Genomic DNA, 17,397 nt, shown 5'->3' with positions numbered 1-17,397 from the left:
CCGAGGAGGGTGGATCACAAGGTCAAGATATCCAGACCATCCTGGCCAACATGGTGAAACCTTGTCTCTACTAAAAGTACAAAAATTAGCTGGACGTGGTGGTGCGTGCCTGTAGTCCCAGCTACTTGGGAGGCTAAGGCAGGAGAATCGCTTGAACCCGGGAGGCGGAGGTTGCAGTGAGCCAAAATCGTGCCACTGCATTCCAGCCTGGTGACAGAGCGAGACCCCATCTCAAAAAAAAAAAAAAAAAAAAAGACTCAGTTTCTACATTTTTCTACATTTGTAGAGAGGAGAGTTTTTATGAAATTATGTGAAGTGTCGGGCAATTAACAGTGCTTGAACACATATCACTGCCCTCTTCTTCCACACTGAAGGTACAGATCCTGCACTTGCCAGGCTAGGACACTGAAGGGGGAATGTGGATGCACAGAAGGATGCTTCCTCAACCACAACCTCCATGGCGAGGGGCCAGCTTAGACCACTGGCCAGAAAGACAGTGCCCTCTTCCCTGTCACCTGCTTCCTAACTGGCCTCTTCCATTTGGGTTATAGATTAGTCTAATATGGATTGGATATTTGTGTCTGCCTAAAATTCATATGTTGAAGCCCTAACCCCTAATGTGACTGTATTTGGCGAAAGAGCCTATTAAGAGATGACAACGGTTAAATGAAGTAATCAAGGTAGGGCCGTGATCTAATAGGGCCAGTTCCCTTAGAAGAAGAGCCAGAGACACCAGGGCTCTGTGTCTCCTCCGTGTGAGCACATAGCTGTCACAAGCTGTCCACAGTCCACAAAGTGGCTGTCCACAAGCCAGGAAGAAAGCCCTTACCAGGAACTGAATCAGCTAGTACCTTGATCTGGGACTTCCCAGGCTCCAGAACTGTGAGAAAATAAATATTTGTTGTTTAAGCCAACCAGCCTGTGGTGCTTTATTATGGCAGCCTGAGTTGAGCATTGTATTATGATCCCATGTTGAATGGGAGAGTAAAGTCTGGAAGTGCGTTCAAAACTTGACTTTCACCAGTAATCCAAATCTGGTAAACATGGCTATAAATTCTTTGCTACTCCCACCATGGAGCAGTAAATTCCCCTCGTCTTGAATCTGGATAGGCTCTAGTGACTTGTTTGACCAAAAGAATACAATAGAAGTGGTGTTCTGGGACTTCTGAGGATGGGTCAGAAGAAGCCTTGCAACTTCATCTCGACCTTTGGGGATACTTGCTGTTGAAACGCAGCCTGCCATCACATGAGAAAACTCAAGTAACCCAAGGAAAGCCTTGTAGGGGGTGAAACCAGGATCGTCCTTGGAAATGGATCCTCTAGCTCCAATAGAGCCACCTCTTCTAATAGCACATGGAACAGAAACAAATCCCTCCTACTGGGCCCTACCCAAATTACAGACTCTTTAGAAATGCCAATGATTATTGTAGGTTCTTTCAGCCATTATGCTTGGGGGTGATTTTTCCATTGCAATTCATAACTGGAACTTCAAGAAACACTTCCAGAACACCTCTACCTCTGCTCAAAGCCACCTCTGAACTGCCCCAGGGCTGAATTTGTTAGCTCATGTGCTGAGGATCTCCTGTGTTGGGGAGTCTCCTCCCACCACCTGGGATAGGTGACGGGCAGAGCTGAAGGATGACTCTCCTGGCTAAACACAGGCCTTGAATGTCCAAGGTTACATTCAGCTTTGAGATCCTCACAAGCCATGTTGTAAATTGTGAATATCAGACCCCATTTTACCGTGGGGGGAACATGGAAAGCATAGGGCTAAGGGAGAAGCCACGGGCTTTTAGACTTTCAGTCTTCCAATTTCCTCTCCACCCCTCTGCCCATCCAAGCTTCTAGAAAATGCTGAGCCTGGAAAGAGAAACAGCCTGGTTGTAGTTCACTGGTTCTCAACCTTAGGTGCACATCAGAATCACTTGGGAACTTTAAAAAATACTGCTGGGCCCATGCCTAAAGATGGGTTTTAATTGGTCTACTAACAATTTGCCACTGACAATGTGAGCTGGTCTTGACATTAAATAATGCTGAATCTCAGAATACCTAAATTATTCCCTTTTCAAGTCTTCTCCAATCCTCTGGTTACAAAAGAGAAGTCTCTGTTTGGTGCCAACTTGTCTTTAACAACTCTCCAACTCTTGCCATCAACCAAAATTTGGATTTTTGGATATTTGTCTGCACCCAAGTCTCTTGTTGACATGTAATCCCCAATTTTGAGGTGGGCCCTGGTGGGAGGTTATTGGATCATGGGGACAAATCTCTCATGAACAGCTTGGGCCGTCTCCTTGGTGAGGAGTGGGCTCTTGCTCTGAGTTCACATGAGTGTGTGGGCACCTTCTCCTTCATTCACTCTCTCTTGCTCCTGCTTTTGCCATGTGACGTGCCTGCTACCCCTTTGCCTTCCACCATGATTGTAAGCTTCCTGAGGCCTCCCTAGAAGCTCAGTAGATAGATGCCAGCACCATGCTTCCTATAAAGCCTGCAGAACCATCAGCCATTTAAACATCTTTTCTTTATAAATTACCCAGTCTCAGGCATTTCTTTATAGTGCTGCAAGAATGGGCTAACACATCCCCACAGCAGCCAGGTGGGAAAACCATAGAGCTTATAAAAGAGGCACATTGCAACCTACCAGGAGAACGCTGAGTCTCAGAGACGTTTGGTGACTTGCCCAAGGACTCAGGCCATTGGTCCTCCTTTTCCCCCTGCCCCAACTTAACATTTAATGAAGAAAATTATGCCAATAGAGGGGACCTCTGACATATAATCAGTAGAGGCCCATTAGACTCCATTCCTTTTTTTTTTTTTTTTTTTTTTGAGACAGGGTCTCACTATGTTGCTCAGGCTGGAGTGCAGTGACACAATCATGGCTCACTGCAGCTTCAACATCTTGGGCTCAAGCAAACCTCCTACCTCAGCTTCCTGAGTAGCTGGGACCACAGGTGCATGCCATCACACCCAATTTTTGTATTTTTTATAGATACAGGGCTTCATCATGTTGCCCAGGCTGGTCTCAAACTCCTGAGCTCAAGCAATCTGCCAGCCCCTGCCTCCCAAAGTGCTGGGACTATAGGTGTGAGCCACCATGCCTGGCTCATTTCTTACTCTGATCCTAGAGTAGAGACAAAACAAGTCCCACTGAGGGTAGGGAGAGGAGGCATGGGAAGGAGGGGAAAGAATGAATTATGGAGAAGATTAAGACCTTTTAGTTTAGAAGGCAACTTTCAAAAGTTACTTGGAGAAGAAAATGGGTTCAAATAAGAAAGAATTTTCTACTACCAAGGTTGCAAGTGGCTGCGCCAGGAGACAGCCACGGTGGAAAGGCCCAGCCCTCATCAGTTCTTTCTTTCGCTTAAGATAGTCTTTCTTTCCTTCTGGCTTCCTTCAAATGTTTACAGATTCTTGACTGCATGCTCATGTTTGGGGACAGAATTCTCTTGCACACCATGGTACACGCTACTACTCAGGTGCTCCCAAACCTGAATTCCTAAATCATCTTCAGGCAGCTGGGACAGGCAAGTTAGCCTCCTAGTTCTCCTACTCGCCCTCCAGTAAGTACACATCTTTGAGCTTCTGGATGGGGGAAAAAAGAGCTGAACTAGATGAGGAGATTGAATGGGAATCCAGATTAAATCTTGGAGGAAATGTTTGCACCTGTTACTGGGATGTGATTTACTCTTGGCCAACAGCAGGTGTCCTAAGCCCTCCTGTTGAGCTTAGAGTCTGGCCACTCAAGGTTCATCAACCACTATGCAGATCAGAGGCCCATCAGGCCACCTGGGGTGTTTGTTAACAAGACAGACCTCTCAGCCCACATCCTAGTGTGATTCTTTGATCTTTAGCTGATTTTGATGGTAGAATCCATGGGCTACATTTTGCCAAACACTGACCAGGGGTGACTCAGACAGTGTGTCCCTGGGAAATGTGGGCAACGGGATAGGTAGAGATGTTCTTGGCCAGGATGCAGGGGTGGGTCCAGGAGGTACCACAAGTTTTTTCCCATTGGACATTTTGGAGAGGGAAGGAGGGCAACCTAGGAGTCCAGGGCATGAAATAATAGACTCTAGACGTTTAGAGTCTCAGAAATAGATGGTCTTGTTAATGATTAAATAAAGAAATCTTAAAATAATAGAATACATTTGTAGTATAACTTAGTGGTTAAAGAATCAGTCTTGCATAGAGCCTGCCTCTTTACTTGGTAGCTGGATAACTGACATCAAGTTACTTAACCTCTCTGAGCCTATTTCCTCATTCATTAATGGGGCATACTGTTAGGTGTAATATAGTTACTTAACCTCTCTGAGCCTATTTCCTCATTCATTAGTGGGGCATACTGTTAGGTGTAATATAATATGTCTTTGGACTATTGTGACATATGAGTCAGCACATTTAAAAGAGCTGGTGCAAGAGACTAAATGTGTGTGTCCTCCCAAAATGTATATGTTGAAATCTAATCTGCAGTGTGATGGTATCTGGAGCTGAGGACTTTGGGAGATAATTAGGTCACGAAATTGAAGGCTTCGTGAATGGGATTAGTGACCTTATAAAAAAGACTTCAGAGGGTTCTCTTGCCCCTTCCATAGCATGATGATGCAGTAAGGTGCTGTCTATGAACCAGGAAGCAGACCCTCACCAGATGCTGAACGTGCTGGCACCTTGGACTTCTCAGCCTCCAGAAATGTAAGCAACACCTTTCTGTTTTTTATGAGTCATCCAGCTTATGGTACTCTGTAAAATAGCAGTCCAAACAGACTAAGACACATGGCATTGAGTCTGACACATGGTAAGGGCTCTAGAAGTTCTTATTATCGTTAACAGGATCATAGAATCTTAAAACCAGAAGTGATCACAGAGATCATCTAGTGAATCCAGTGTCCATCTAGTGACACTGGCAGGAAAGAAATAAATAAAGGAAGACACTGGCTGTGCTGGGGGACGGGGGCGGGGCTCCCCTGGGTGGCTTCCCCTCAACTCCAGAGGGCCTAGTCCCTGGTTGCTGCACAGCTGAGGGAAGGGCCACTTTATCCATAGAAGGAGTTTGGAGGTCCAGCTTGTATATATCCTACAAACCTGAGAACCTCAACTTTCTGCATTTACCAACATTTACTTTGCAGAGTTCACAGTCCAGCTGTCTGTGGGCACCAGCAGGCTCAGCCAAAGAGAGCAGGGCTGCATCCTCCCTCCCCTTGCTCTGGTGTTTAATCAAGACAGTATTCAAAATATGATTCTGGGAGATTATATTGGGAGATTTGCAGGAGGCTCTCGTGGGGGGAGGGGCAGAGACGGTGGGAACAGATTACCACTGGGGGCTTGAGGCCAGGATAATCACAGGCTCAGACATGCCATTCTCAGGCCCTTCTCCTAGACCCCTGGAGCTCACCATCAGCTCTGGAGGAGATACTGAGCAGCAGGATGGAGAACTAGATCATCCCTGTATTTTACAGTGGCAGAACTAGGAGGGGAAGGGGCTTGTCCAAGCCACAAAACAAGGTGAGAACACAATTGAGAAGGTAAAGCAGGTTTCTGGGATGCCAGGCTGCCCTTCAGCCCTTCTCACACCCCACTGTCTCCAGCCAACTAGGATCAGACCTTTGAGATAACCCTAGGCTGCAGGCTCCTGCTTTGGGCTGGGGAAGGCAGGGAGAGGCTAGCCCACCCAGGCAAGATATGTTTCTTGCAGCTGGAGAGACAACCTCCTGGGGTCCTGGGTGGTGAAGTAGGGTAACTCGGGAAGGCCTCCTTTCCCAAGGTTAGAGCTGAACTGCTGGAGGCCGTGTGCAGGTGAGATTCCCCCTAACCCCCACCCTCTGGATCCCAGACCCCCTGCTCAGCCACATGAACTGAGTTTAGTGGGGTCCCTTCTCCAATCTGGTCTTCAGCTTCCCATCTCCAAGTGTTGACTCTCTGATTCTAAGGATCCCTCTCCCCTCCACGAAATGTCTCTCTAGGGCCCTACTCTCAATTGGAAGCCCCAGGACGCCTCTGCCGCCTTTGCAGTCTCCGGAGGGGTCTACCTGGCCCCCTAGTAGGGGGTGGGGTCGAGAGTGCCTTGAAAGAAACCTCCAGCTAATGCTCTTTATTACAAGCGTTAATCCGGCAAAGCCGACTGGAAATAATGTTTATCTTTTCGCAGTTTAATTTTCCGGACCCTAAGCCGCGGGTCAGCGAGGGCGACTGGAGGGTCCCTGGGGAGGTTGGGGGTTGGAGCAGCTGTTGCCCAGGAACAAAACGAAAGCAAAGAGGGGTCTCCCAGAGGAAGCGCGGGCGGGTGTTCAGGCGGGCGAGCGGGAACTGAAAAGGGACATTGACCCGGGTGGAAAGCTGGAGTTGGTCTCCACCACGGACGGCTGTGACCCTGAGCTGGTCACCTGCCCTCCCGTTTGGGCTTAACTTTCTCATCCGAAGAGGAGGTTTGTAGGTTTTGTAAGTCATGATCTCTAAAGTCCCTTTCGACAGCAAAGCTGTCTTTTCCATAGAGAAAGGCTAGGAGGTGGCGCGCTGCTTCTGCTTCCCTAGCATTTCCAACCTCCACATTTCCCCTCATCGTCCTCTAAAGGTCTTCAATTCTCCTGCCCAGGAGGCGGACTCTGCTCGCCTGGATTTCAGTGACTGATAGTCTGGCATCCGCGCTGGTCTGGAAGGCCTGGCCTGGCCGGGACCCGGCGTTGGAAACGCAGCTCCCCAGGGATCCAGGCCTTGGGCGCACACCCCAGCTGCCTTTCCTCCTGCCTTCCCTCCCCATCTGCTCTTCGGAGCTCCCCTCTAGGGCACTGCCCCGGGTCCCTGCTTCCCTGCGAGCAGTGGTGCGCTCACTCCCTGGCTAACCCAAAGCCACTAGACGCGGGACGCGAACGCAGGCAGCCTCCCCCAGCCAGCATTGCGCGGGCGTCTTTAAATCTCCTACCCCCAACCCCGCCGCTCGACACTCCTAGCAAGGGGGACAAAGACCCCCTTCCCTGCCCGTCAGTTCCCATTGGTTGGCCTGTACCGGAAGTGTTTGCTGACACTTTTGATAAAACGGGAAGAATGCCCCTCTCGCCTCACACCGCCCCTGAAAGCTGCCTGACCTCCCCATTAGGTTCAGTTCGATCGGAGGAGCGCGGTCCTCATCACCTCCCCCAATAAACTTACAACCTGAGTACGAACCCGGAAACAGATGCAGTTTCCAGATAAACATCCTGACAAGTCCCACCACTTCCCATGCGCATGACCCGCGAGGTGGTCAGCTTGGCTCCAATGATTGGTTACTCAGCGGTTAGTCCGCTGAGCTGCAGGCGCCACGGCCTTGTCTGTTACCTTGTCAGTTTCTTTCCCAGCTACTAAAGGAACTGAGGTATGCAGCCCACGCCGCGCTGTCGCAAGAACCCCTGGCCGCAATGCATCTTTGCCTGCACACCGACCTCTCCAAGCACCCCTGGCAAAGATAGGCCACACTACATGGGTTCGGACTGATTATTTTTAAGGACACAAGGGCTTAGGAGGGGGAGAAGACGCACAGGGTCCTTAGTGGCCGGGTCAGTGATGAAGTTACAAAGTGAGTTGGGGTGGTGGAGGTGAGAGACAGGGGTGAGCAGGAGAGGAAGCCTTGCTGAATCCAGAGGAGGAAGAGAGACTTGGTAGAGTCGGTGTGTGGGGCAGACTCCCAGCCTCCCACTTGGCCTTCCCCAAGGTGCCCTGCCATCACCTCCGTGGGGTCTGCTAAGGTACAAGTCGGCCCACCACCCCAGCTGTGCGTGCAAGGACAGCTGCTAGGAGGGTTTCTGTGTGTCTGTCTCTCAGGCAAAGTGAGAGCTCCTGGTCCCTGGCAAGGTCTGGCAGCTTCTTAACCTGGAGATGAATTCCAAACGTGAGGCCCATTTCCAAGATTCTTTCGCAAATCGCAGCCATTGCGCTAACCTGCTGAGAGAGGAAAGGTTGATTAAAACCCAAAGGCTGCTTAGTGGCAATTCTTAGGAAACCTCTGGGTCAGCCATGTCTCTTCTGAAGGCAAGCAAAGGGTCTAGAGGCAATTAGCTTGCCAGAGGTAATGTTTGGATCCGTTGTGTAAATTCAAATAACAGTGTAACCCACTTTTCTAAGCCAGCAGCTAATCCTGAGAGAAATTACTACAAAGAGCAGAATCTGACAGTAATTGCTGGAGGCTGCCTCATGCTTGGGGAATGTCCCTTTGTGGGATGAAATTCCCTTCCACCAGGTCCTTAACACAGTGAAAGAACCAGCCAGCATCAGGGGACACTGATTGGCAGTCACTGGCCTGCCTGGGGATGAGCCCTTGGTAGAGTGCTCTCTAGGGACAGTACCAATCTGGGGCCTGAAGCTGTTGACGGCAGGGGCATGTCTACAACTTTCCAGGGGTTTTGGTGGGACACAGAGAGGGCTGCAAGCTGGACTTAAGCACTGACCTTAAATCTGTGGCGTGCGTCTGGCCCACAATCTTAGACTTCTCCAAAAGCCCTGGTGCCTGCGCAACCCTAGTAAACTCTCTGAGCAGCACAGCAGGGGACCAGCGAGTGTCCTTGGAAGGGCAGGCAGGGGACAAGGGAGATTGTGCTAGAGGAGCATGGTGATGCACACCTGGTGGATTTGGCAGTACACTGGACCACACGAATGCAGAGATCCTGGTTGTCCATCTCTCAAAAGGCTTTCTAAGTGATTCTAGGTAAATTACAGTCTGCCTGTGAGTTTATTATTATTTGGCTTTTAAATAAGGGAGTACTAGAACCTATCTCTACGCTTCCGTCTGAAAGAGTGCTGTAAAGCAATCTCCCCTCAGGTCTGTGGGAGACCTGGGCAGACGGGAATGGCAGAGGGTGTGCAATTGCCGGGCAGGGAGGTGGATGGGTGTCTTTTGCATAGATACTCCTAGCGCCGTTGGGGGCCCACTACCTTCTGCTCCAGACGGGTACTGGCACTGCACTACAGGCTCGCTCCTCCGCGGGCACGGCGCACAGTTCAGCGGTAGTCCCTGCAGGGCAAACCTGGGGTTTCCAAAGGCTTTGGCTATGCAGGAAGTCTCGTCGCACGCGGAGTCTCTGGGGACTGAGAGTTGCCGAGCAGAGGCAGGAGGCTGTCCGGGAATCATATGGCACTCGGGACTTCGTGGCCTAGGCCGGGATGGGGGTGCACCTTCGACAGCGCTGGCTGCCGCGGTGTGCGCCAGAGACCAGATGCGCGGTTTCTCCACGCATGGGTAGTGCATGGTCAACCTAGGGCCGCCTGTCTCCGCCGCGAGGAAGTCAGCTTCTTCCGATCCGGAAGGGTCATTGAAGGAGAAGCGGGGAGCGGCCAGGCCGCACTCCCTGCGCTCCAATCGTCCCTCTCGAGCTGCAGCGCACGGCCCAGGAAGCGACTGCGCGCCCTTTCGGAACTCCGTCAGCCTGTCCGCAGCTGTAGCCACCACCTCCTCGTCTTCAGCTTCCTCCTCCTCCTCCTCCTCCTCTTCCTCCAGGTCTTCCAGGTCACTCAGCCGGAGCCCCCGGGCCTCCTGGCTAACAGTAACTTCTGCAGGAAATCAAGAGCGAGTGAGAAAAGCCCCAGGGCCCAAGGGAAATCCGAGGAATGCCCATTCCTGAGAAGCTTTTAGCAAGAAGCGCCCTGCACTCAGGGCATCCACGGTGTAATTAACCAGACCTGCGGTACCATCCCTTGCACTTGTCCCAGGGTTGTTGGCCGCCTGTCCCTGGGAAAGAATTCCTGCCCCAGCCCTGCCCCTACCCTTTAGCGGACTCCTCCTCTAGCGAGCAGTGCCAAGCCAAGGAAATGCCACTTGGTGCTGTCTGAGCTCTGGATCTCAGTTTCTCAATTGTGAAAAACCAGGGGGCAGTTTTTACTCGATTTTAACATCTACAAGGGGCTGCTGTTATATCATTTGATTCAGCAAATATTTACTGAGCGCCAGCTATGTGCCTGCCATCATTTAGGTATGAGGTGTGTAGGGCATATGGCAGCGAGTAAGGCTTCTGGTGGAGCTGGCATTCTAGAGAGGGAGTTGGGTATGTAAACTTTCTCACAGTGATAAGTATGGCAAAGGAAATCCAAACAGACTGGCAGAACAGAAAATAACTGGGAGGCTATTTTGGCTTGGGTGAGGCAGGAAGAACTTTAGGAGGTAACACTTTGATGTCAAGAAGAAGCCGGTTGTGTAGAGAATTACAGGTAGAAGGCAGTGCACAGGCTAATGCTCTGAGACCGGCAGGGAAGTGCAAGGGTAAGTCTGAGGACCTTCCAGAAAATCTACCCTACAGGGCAGCTTTTGAAAGACCAAACTGCTCGAAGACTTGTAAAACCCTTAAGGTGGGGTGGTGAACGTTTTCAGTACCTTTGGTGTCAGCATTTAGGCAGCCTAGTGAGTCCTCCTCTCCTCCCTCTGCCTTCCTCTCCTCCCCACCTTTGTTCTTGGGCGCCCACGTCATTTTGTTCTCTTTCTTGAGGCGCCGGCGTGCGTTGGCGAACCAGGTGGACACCTGGGTGAGGGTCATCTTGGTGATGATGGCCAGCATGATCTTCTCACCCTTAGTGGGGTAGGGGTTTTTGCGGTGCTCATTGAGCCAGGCCTTGAGCGTACTGGTGGTCTCCCGGGTCGCATTCTTTCGGCGACCCGTGCCACTCAATTCCACTGCGCCATACCTGTCGGGGAGAACCTGGCTCACATTCTAGAAGAGGAACAAGGAACTGCAGGCAGAGGACAGTCTGTGGCATGGAAGTGTGGTTCAGGTCCCTCCCTCTCCCCTGTCCCCATCCACCCAACCTTGGCAGTGGGGGAGGAAAGACTCACAGTGCCAGTCACCAAGGCCCTTCATTCCTTACCGTTCATATTGGTACTGCCCTAGAGTCCTCTCATAGGGATAATAGGCTCCTGGTTGTGCCAGGCTGGATGTAAAACTCCCTGCAGCCTCCTTAAATTCATACTGTGGATTCTGGAGGGAGAGGAAAAGAGAATTCATGACTACAGTTGGGGAGGGGGCACATCGGGTGGTAGCTAAGGGTCTGGTTCAAATCCCAGTATGGTCACTGGTACTGGTTGTGTGACCTTGGGCACAGTTGCTTAACCAGTTGCTTAACCACTCGGTGCCTCAATTTCTTCCTTGGTAAAATGGGGATAAAGGTACTTATAGGTTATTGAAGAAGACCATGCTGGCAGAATGCTTGGCAGAATCCCTGGTGCCGAATAGGCAGTACTTAAATATTAGCTGCTGTTATTACTGTACCACTTGTCCCTCCCTCCTTTCTCCCATTACCCACCCCCTGACCCCCGCCCCACAACACACACCGGCTGGGGCACTTCCTGCTTTACTCTTCTTCAGGAGCTTTTCTCTGACCCTTTGTATCTCTGTGACGCTGGGCAAAGTATTTGAACTCCTGTGCACCTCTATTTCCTCATTCATAAATTGAGATTAATGATTTCTTGCCTACCTCACAGAATTAATAGAAATATAAATGTTTTCTAAACAGTATGAAGTTCTGCAAACTGTAAGGTACTGTATTTTTTTGTCCTCCTTATACACAGTCCTAACCATTTCCTTTCCTCGGGAGGTGTGAGTCTTTCCTTGACTTTCTCTGGATTTCACCTGTCTCTACTGCTCACGCCTCTGGGACTCCACCCCTGTACTCACCAGTGCCCCATACAGTGCAGGGGGCTCCGGGCTATAGGGCAGGTAGCCAGGGTAGCTCTGGGCAGCTGCAGCGGCCGCATAGGGGGCTCCATAGATGCCCAAGGCAGCGCCCAGCTCTGGTCGCGCACTGCCCAGCAGTCGACTATCGTAGGGTGCGCAGCAGAGAGCGGGCGCTGGGGTGGAGACTGATGCCACATCTGAGACCGAGCATTGGGTAGATTCGCAGCATGTGGTGCTGGAACTTGCCGACACCAGAAACTACAGGGGCAAGAAAGAGGGCACTGGAGGTCAGAGACCCCCGCCTTCCACCCGCCTCATGCTGGCGGGAGCTAGAAACAAAGAGGGGAAAATCAGATTGCTCCTTCATTCATTCCTTCATTATGCATTAACTAAATGCCACCTGGGCTGAGCATTCTGTTAGGTGCTGAGACGGGAATTATAAAAGGCAGTTTAACCAAACTGCCCTTATAGATGCTCCTACTCCATTGCTAAGGCCCAGAGCCCCAGGAGGCCCGGAAAATGTGAACGTTCTGAAACCGGAATTAAAGACACCAAACCCTCGGCCCCCTTCCCTACCCTCCTCACAGGATCCTGCAAAGGCGGAGCTAGAAGGTGGCCTTAGAGACCATTATTAACGTCTCATTCCTGCTCCCATTTTATGGATTGGGAGTGGAGGATCAGAGAGAGTATGAGACTTGTCTAAGATCACACAGCAGGTCAAAGGTCGAGCCGGCACTAGACAACAGGAAAATACACTCAGAACTCTAGAGAAAAGCTGGAGAACAGTGGAGGGTGTGTCCGCAGAACTTTCCCAGGAAACCCTTGTCATTGCACAACATCCACTTTGGTTTGGAAAATCGAGGGAACCGCAGAGCTCGGGCCCGCCCAAGGAAGGGGTAGGAGAATAGCCGAGGTCAACAAATGAACAACAATATGGTGAGATGGACAGCGTTATAACCTACAAGTTCTTTTTCCTTCCTTCCTTCCTTCCTACCTTCCTTCCTTCCTTCCTTCCCTACCTCCTTCCCTCCCTCCCTCTCTCCCTCCCTCGTTCCTTTCTTCTTTCTTTCTTTCTTTCTTTTTTCCTTTCTTTTCTTTCTTTTTTCTTTTCTTTTCTTTCTTTTCTTTCTTTCTTTCTCTCCCGGGCACCTCACACTTCTGTATAGGAGGAGGCCTGACTGGGAGATCCCTGTGATCCCACCCACCTCACTGAGTGCGTGGTCAGAGTGCCCATGTTTCAGGTCACAAGATTTTCTAGCGTGCACTCCGGGGTGAAACGTTCTCATTTAGGGTTTGGGGATGTCAGAGGAGGCTGTGACACATTACCCTGGTCCTTGCTTCTTCTGGCTTCCCCCAGGACACAAGAGGAGGAAGATCAGAGGCAGGCGCCGTGCACTAGGCACTCCATCCACCCAGTCTGTCTCCTATCCCCCATAGAGGCGCCTCTTACCTGGGAAGCGCCGCGGTACGGGTGTCCAAAGTGTGGGAAGGACATGGTGGCTGTCCCTGGCCCGTCTCTCTCTTCCCTTTCGAGTTCCCGTCTCAGCCCAGCTGTTCGGCGCCCCCAGCAGTGCGGCGTCTCAGTTCCTTACACCGCTGCGGGTGCCCAGCGCCGGTTCCTCCTCCTGGTTGGCCCCAGTGGAGGCAGAGCCGAGGGCAGCCCGGCTGCCGAGCCCTGCGCTCCGGAAGGCGCCCCTCCGGCCCGTGGGGTCCGGAAGACAGAAGGGCCCATGGATGGGCAGGGGAAGGAAGAAGATGCGGGTTCCCAAAGGCGCGTGGTGGTGAGGTGAGGCACGGCGCGGCGCGGGGCTGTGAAGCTCCAGAGGTGTCCCAGTCCAAGGTGGCCAGAGGCTCAATGTGACGTCACGGTAATCCCGGGCCGCCAGACGGGACCCCGGGCCCCGGGGCCCTGGGCCACCAAGCGTGCCAAGCGCAGCCAGCCCGTGCGCGCGCGCGCACTCTCACCCACACTCACACTTGCTCTGGGAGGTTTGTGCAGCTGACGAGGAACGTCAAAAACCCTGACCCCCTCTGCTCAGCGCTGAATCCTACCCCTTTTCGCCTGAAGCTCACGCGCGCGCGCGCACACACACACAACCTCTCCAAATTACCCGGGAGAAGTAGGAGAAACGCCTCCCTCTGAGCCGCCCAGGCCCCTGGCGCAGCGCGCTCACCTCCTCCTCTGCGGCCCGGAGGAGGCAAGAGGCAATCGGGGCGGCGAGGGAGGAGAGAATACAAAAGAAGAGACAGGAGAAAAGTGGGGGAGAAAGGCAAGAGGGAGAAGGAGGAGGGGAGAGGGGAGACAGGAGTCTGAGTGAACAGAGGCGCGCGGGGGAGGGGGAGGGAGCTGGGGTGGGCGAAGGCTGGGCGGAGGCTGAGCACTGGCAGGTGGAGGAGAGCAGAAGCCCGGGGGAGAAGCCTCCAGCCCGGTTCCTCCGCCCCTGCGCTGAAGGAAAGTTTGTTCACGCCACAGGCCCGGCTCTCGTTGGAGAAGCTCCGGCCAGCGTCGGTGGATACCACTGGCCCGCCCATCTTTGTCCTCGGGGATCTGGTTCCCCGCCTCAGCCTCCCCAGGACTCGGGCTAGATAACGGCTCTCCAAGCCCTGGTCTGGCCCAGGGCCTTGACCTTGGGGCTTCTCTGCAGCTGCCTGGTCCTCGAGTAGGCCGGATAGCGCCCCCTCGAGGCCGAGGCTCGGGATCCCTCAGATTCCGTCGGGAAACTCGCCAGGTCCGATCCCTGGCAGCCGCAGGCTGCTTGCTAAGATCCCTGGGCATCTCCTCCGAAGGCAAGGCTTGGCTGCCTCGCGCGCGCGCCTCCTGCAGTGGCCGCGGGGCAGCCAGGGAGCCTGAAGAAGGCGCCCGGTCCGGGCTGCAGCCCCTGCGCTCCGCTGGGGGGTGGCGCTGGAGAGCCGCAGTGGAGCGCTCCGGGAGGGCGGACCATTCCCTGCTCTCTTCCTGGACGCCCGGCTGGGCCCAGCAGTCTGACCACCCCCTCACTCCATCCCAGGGGTCTTCAAAGGGGCACTGGTGGGTGGGCGGTGGCGGGGGTGGGGGAGGCTCGTTGGTACCCAGGAAGGGGCTGCCTCCTCTAGGCTTGGCCCCGAAACAGGGAACCTCCAATTTGCGAGCACGGTAGACTGCACATCTGAAGGCTCAATACTCAGGCCCCAGCTGCCCTTCTGAGAGCCTCCAACCCGCGACGTCTAGGGGTGAAAAGGGACTGTCGGTCTGGTAGGGGAAGGTCTTCGGTTGGCACTGCAGGGATCCAGTGGGATTTGCAGGCCAGAAACCTCAGAAAGCCTTGCCTTTCACTTACCTGGGTCACGGCGCTTTACACTTTTAAAATGCTCTCCCAGGCTCTTGCTGCAACTCCTCCAAGGAGCCATAGGGGTTGGTTCAAGGGCCTAGTTTTATTTTCTAGTTGAAACGCGAGAGCCTGTGGCCCAGAAGATAGCAACGGCTCTGGGTTCTTGCATGAGACGGGGCAAGGTCTGGGGCCCTGGACGGGGCGTGCCTCAACTCCAAGTTTGTCTTACACTGATCTCTTTAGTATGGCATCTTTAGGTCCCCGCACCCCGTTTTAAAAACATATTCTGTAGAATCTCAAGGAGCTTAAAGAAGCCACAAACCAGAGACTCCTCTGCTTAAGAGATTATTAACATGAGGACAAGCTCCATTCTAAATAATAACAAACACAGCTACTGCTGCTGCTGCTGCTGCTGTTACCTTGGAGAAACCTTGCGTTCATCCAGGGAAACTCCTAGTTAGAAAAAGAATTATAGTCCTCACCAGATTGACTTAGTGATAAAAATTCACAGTAATAGATAGATCCCTTGATTTTTCAAAATGCACTTTGGAACTATCCACACATTTGCAGCTTGGATACATCTAGGCTATTTTTTTAAAGTCAGAATTGGAGAGTATTCATTAAATTCATCCCTTGGGGAAGATTACTGCTAATTAATTAATTGCAAACATTTCCAGAGGGAAGGTATGTCAATTGTAAAGTAATAAAATTAGATAGTCGAAATACTGACTCAGCAACTTCGATTGCCCGTTTGTTCCTAAGCAGAATTTTTTTTTTTTTAATTTTATGACAGAAAAATGGGGCTGGTGGTGGAGAAAAAGCATTAGCCCTGTCCCTTGGCAATATGGTTGCAAAGGAGAAACTACCATATAGGAATTATTGATTTTTAGCTGATTTATAAGACCTCTGTTCTATCAATGCTGTGTGCAGAGCCTCCAGGCCTACTTCTTGTCTTTGCTCTCTAGGATTTGAGAAAAGCAACACAATTTTTTAAACAGAAAAGAAGATGTTGAGGAACAGTGGGGAAGCAAATTGGGAGGTAGGACTACGAAGGTATCTTGGCATTTTTCTTCTTCTGGAAAGACAAGCGAACAAACAAAAGAGCAGGTTTTATGTTAAGACACCTTTTCTATTGTCCTCAAAGTTGCTTGATGGTTTTTTGTAGCTTCTATCAGAATGCTTCCCAGGGAGGAAGGCCTGCCCTGTCTCCTCTGGCTTCCCAGCCTTGTAAGATCTTGATTTAATATTTCCTTCCCAGGGAGAGGCTGCACCCATGGTAAACCTCCCCTGTTTCGCTGACATTTGATTGTTGCCACCTTGAGCATTTAATGGAGTTTCCTAAAAATGGTTTTTATGAAATGTGTCTACTCTTCTTGTTATTTTGGGACCCTCGTAACAAAACAATGCCAGCTGGGTAAGCCAATATCAGCCTCTGTCTGGCAGAAACCTCAGGTGAGAAGATGTCTGTTTCTTGGAAAATCTGATTGAGGGGAAGCTGCAGTGGAATTTGCTTTTGTCCTCCTGACAGTTCACAGACTCCCACTTCAGCAGCCTTGGGCTTCTCTACCCCGGCAGCTTTTCATTGCTTTATTCAGTGCTGATTAATTTAGTTTCGGAGAAAAAGCCCCAATTGTATATGTGTACACATAGAATTTTATTGAAGCAAGTAAATAAATCCATCAAATATAGACTCTCCCAGTTATATTTAAGGGAGTCATTCCACCTAAAGTATTTTGAACAAATGATAGAGATTCTTTCGTTGTACTGTGCAACATGCCTGATAGTTCCTCTAGCTGCTCATTAAAACAAATGTGAAACAAATTAAACAATCAAAAGCCTATCTGCACCAGAGAGTACTCATCCACATTGTTTATTTGAAGCTCTTATTGCTTTGCTTCAAATGCACTGAAGTTCCTGAGCAGGCAGAGTAAAGGATGTATGTTTCACAATAAGCTTGCATGCAGGTACCACAAAAAACAAACAAACAATAAAAGAGGAAAAACAAACTGTATTTCATTATTTTGGGTTAAAAATGTCTATGACTTTCTAATGATTTATAAAGACAGCAGATTTTACAGGGGGAAATACAACAACCTGGAAATGCCCCAAATCAACTTCAAATGCCTCAAATCCCAGATGGAATGAGTGAGTACATGAACATAATAACAGAGTTGAAAATGTGCTAAATTATATTTTTTAAGTATGGATTTTTTAGTGACTGTTTTTGAACTGAGAAGAATAAAATTTCCTCAAATCTATGCATGAATGAACAAGTGCATCTGGACAGATGCATCTATAATTTATACTGATCAGTCACCGCAGGTCTCATGGAGTAAAGCCGAAATGAACACTAATTGTTTTGACGGAAGTAGTGTGCATGGCATCTGATTGTGAAATGCAGTGAGTCCCTGCTTTGCCTGAATACATGTTGTCAACAGCAACTCTGGCATCAGGAGGGGAAAATAAAAAGA

General features: G+C 50.9%; 1 protein-coding gene across 2 annotated transcripts; it reads right to left on the bottom strand.

Moving 5' to 3' along the window:
• Positions 1-7,444: 7,444 nt before the first annotated feature.
• Positions 7,445-14,004, bottom strand: IRX6 (iroquois homeobox 6). 2 transcript variants are annotated; one of them, XM_032155947.2, is made up of 6 exons: positions 13,069-14,004; positions 11,619-11,876; positions 10,813-10,922; positions 10,325-10,632; positions 8,893-9,507; positions 7,445-7,905 (listed from the first exon to the last, which is right to left on the bottom strand). In XM_032155947.2, the coding sequence occupies exons 1-6, from the start codon at positions 13,111-13,113 to the stop codon at positions 7,898-7,900; spliced, it is 1,344 nt and encodes a 447-aa protein (XP_032011838.1). In that variant the 5' UTR covers positions 13,114-14,004; the 3' UTR covers positions 7,445-7,897. The 2 variants fall into 2 exon arrangements, with proteins under 2 accessions (XP_032011838.1, XP_032011839.1); XM_032155948.2 differs by having other exon boundaries at positions 7,469-7,902; positions 13,069-13,280.
• Positions 14,005-17,397: the final 3,393 nt, after the last annotated feature.

The sequence above is a fragment of the Hylobates moloch genome, unplaced genomic scaffold (genome assembly GCF_009828535.3).
Source record: "Hylobates moloch isolate HMO894 unplaced genomic scaffold, HMol_V3 SCAFFOLD_6, whole genome shotgun sequence".
Taxonomy (NCBI): domain Eukaryota; kingdom Metazoa; phylum Chordata; class Mammalia; order Primates; family Hylobatidae; genus Hylobates; species Hylobates moloch.
The sequence above is the reverse complement of the archived record's forward strand: the minus strand, read 5'-3'. Positions and strand labels throughout refer to the sequence as shown.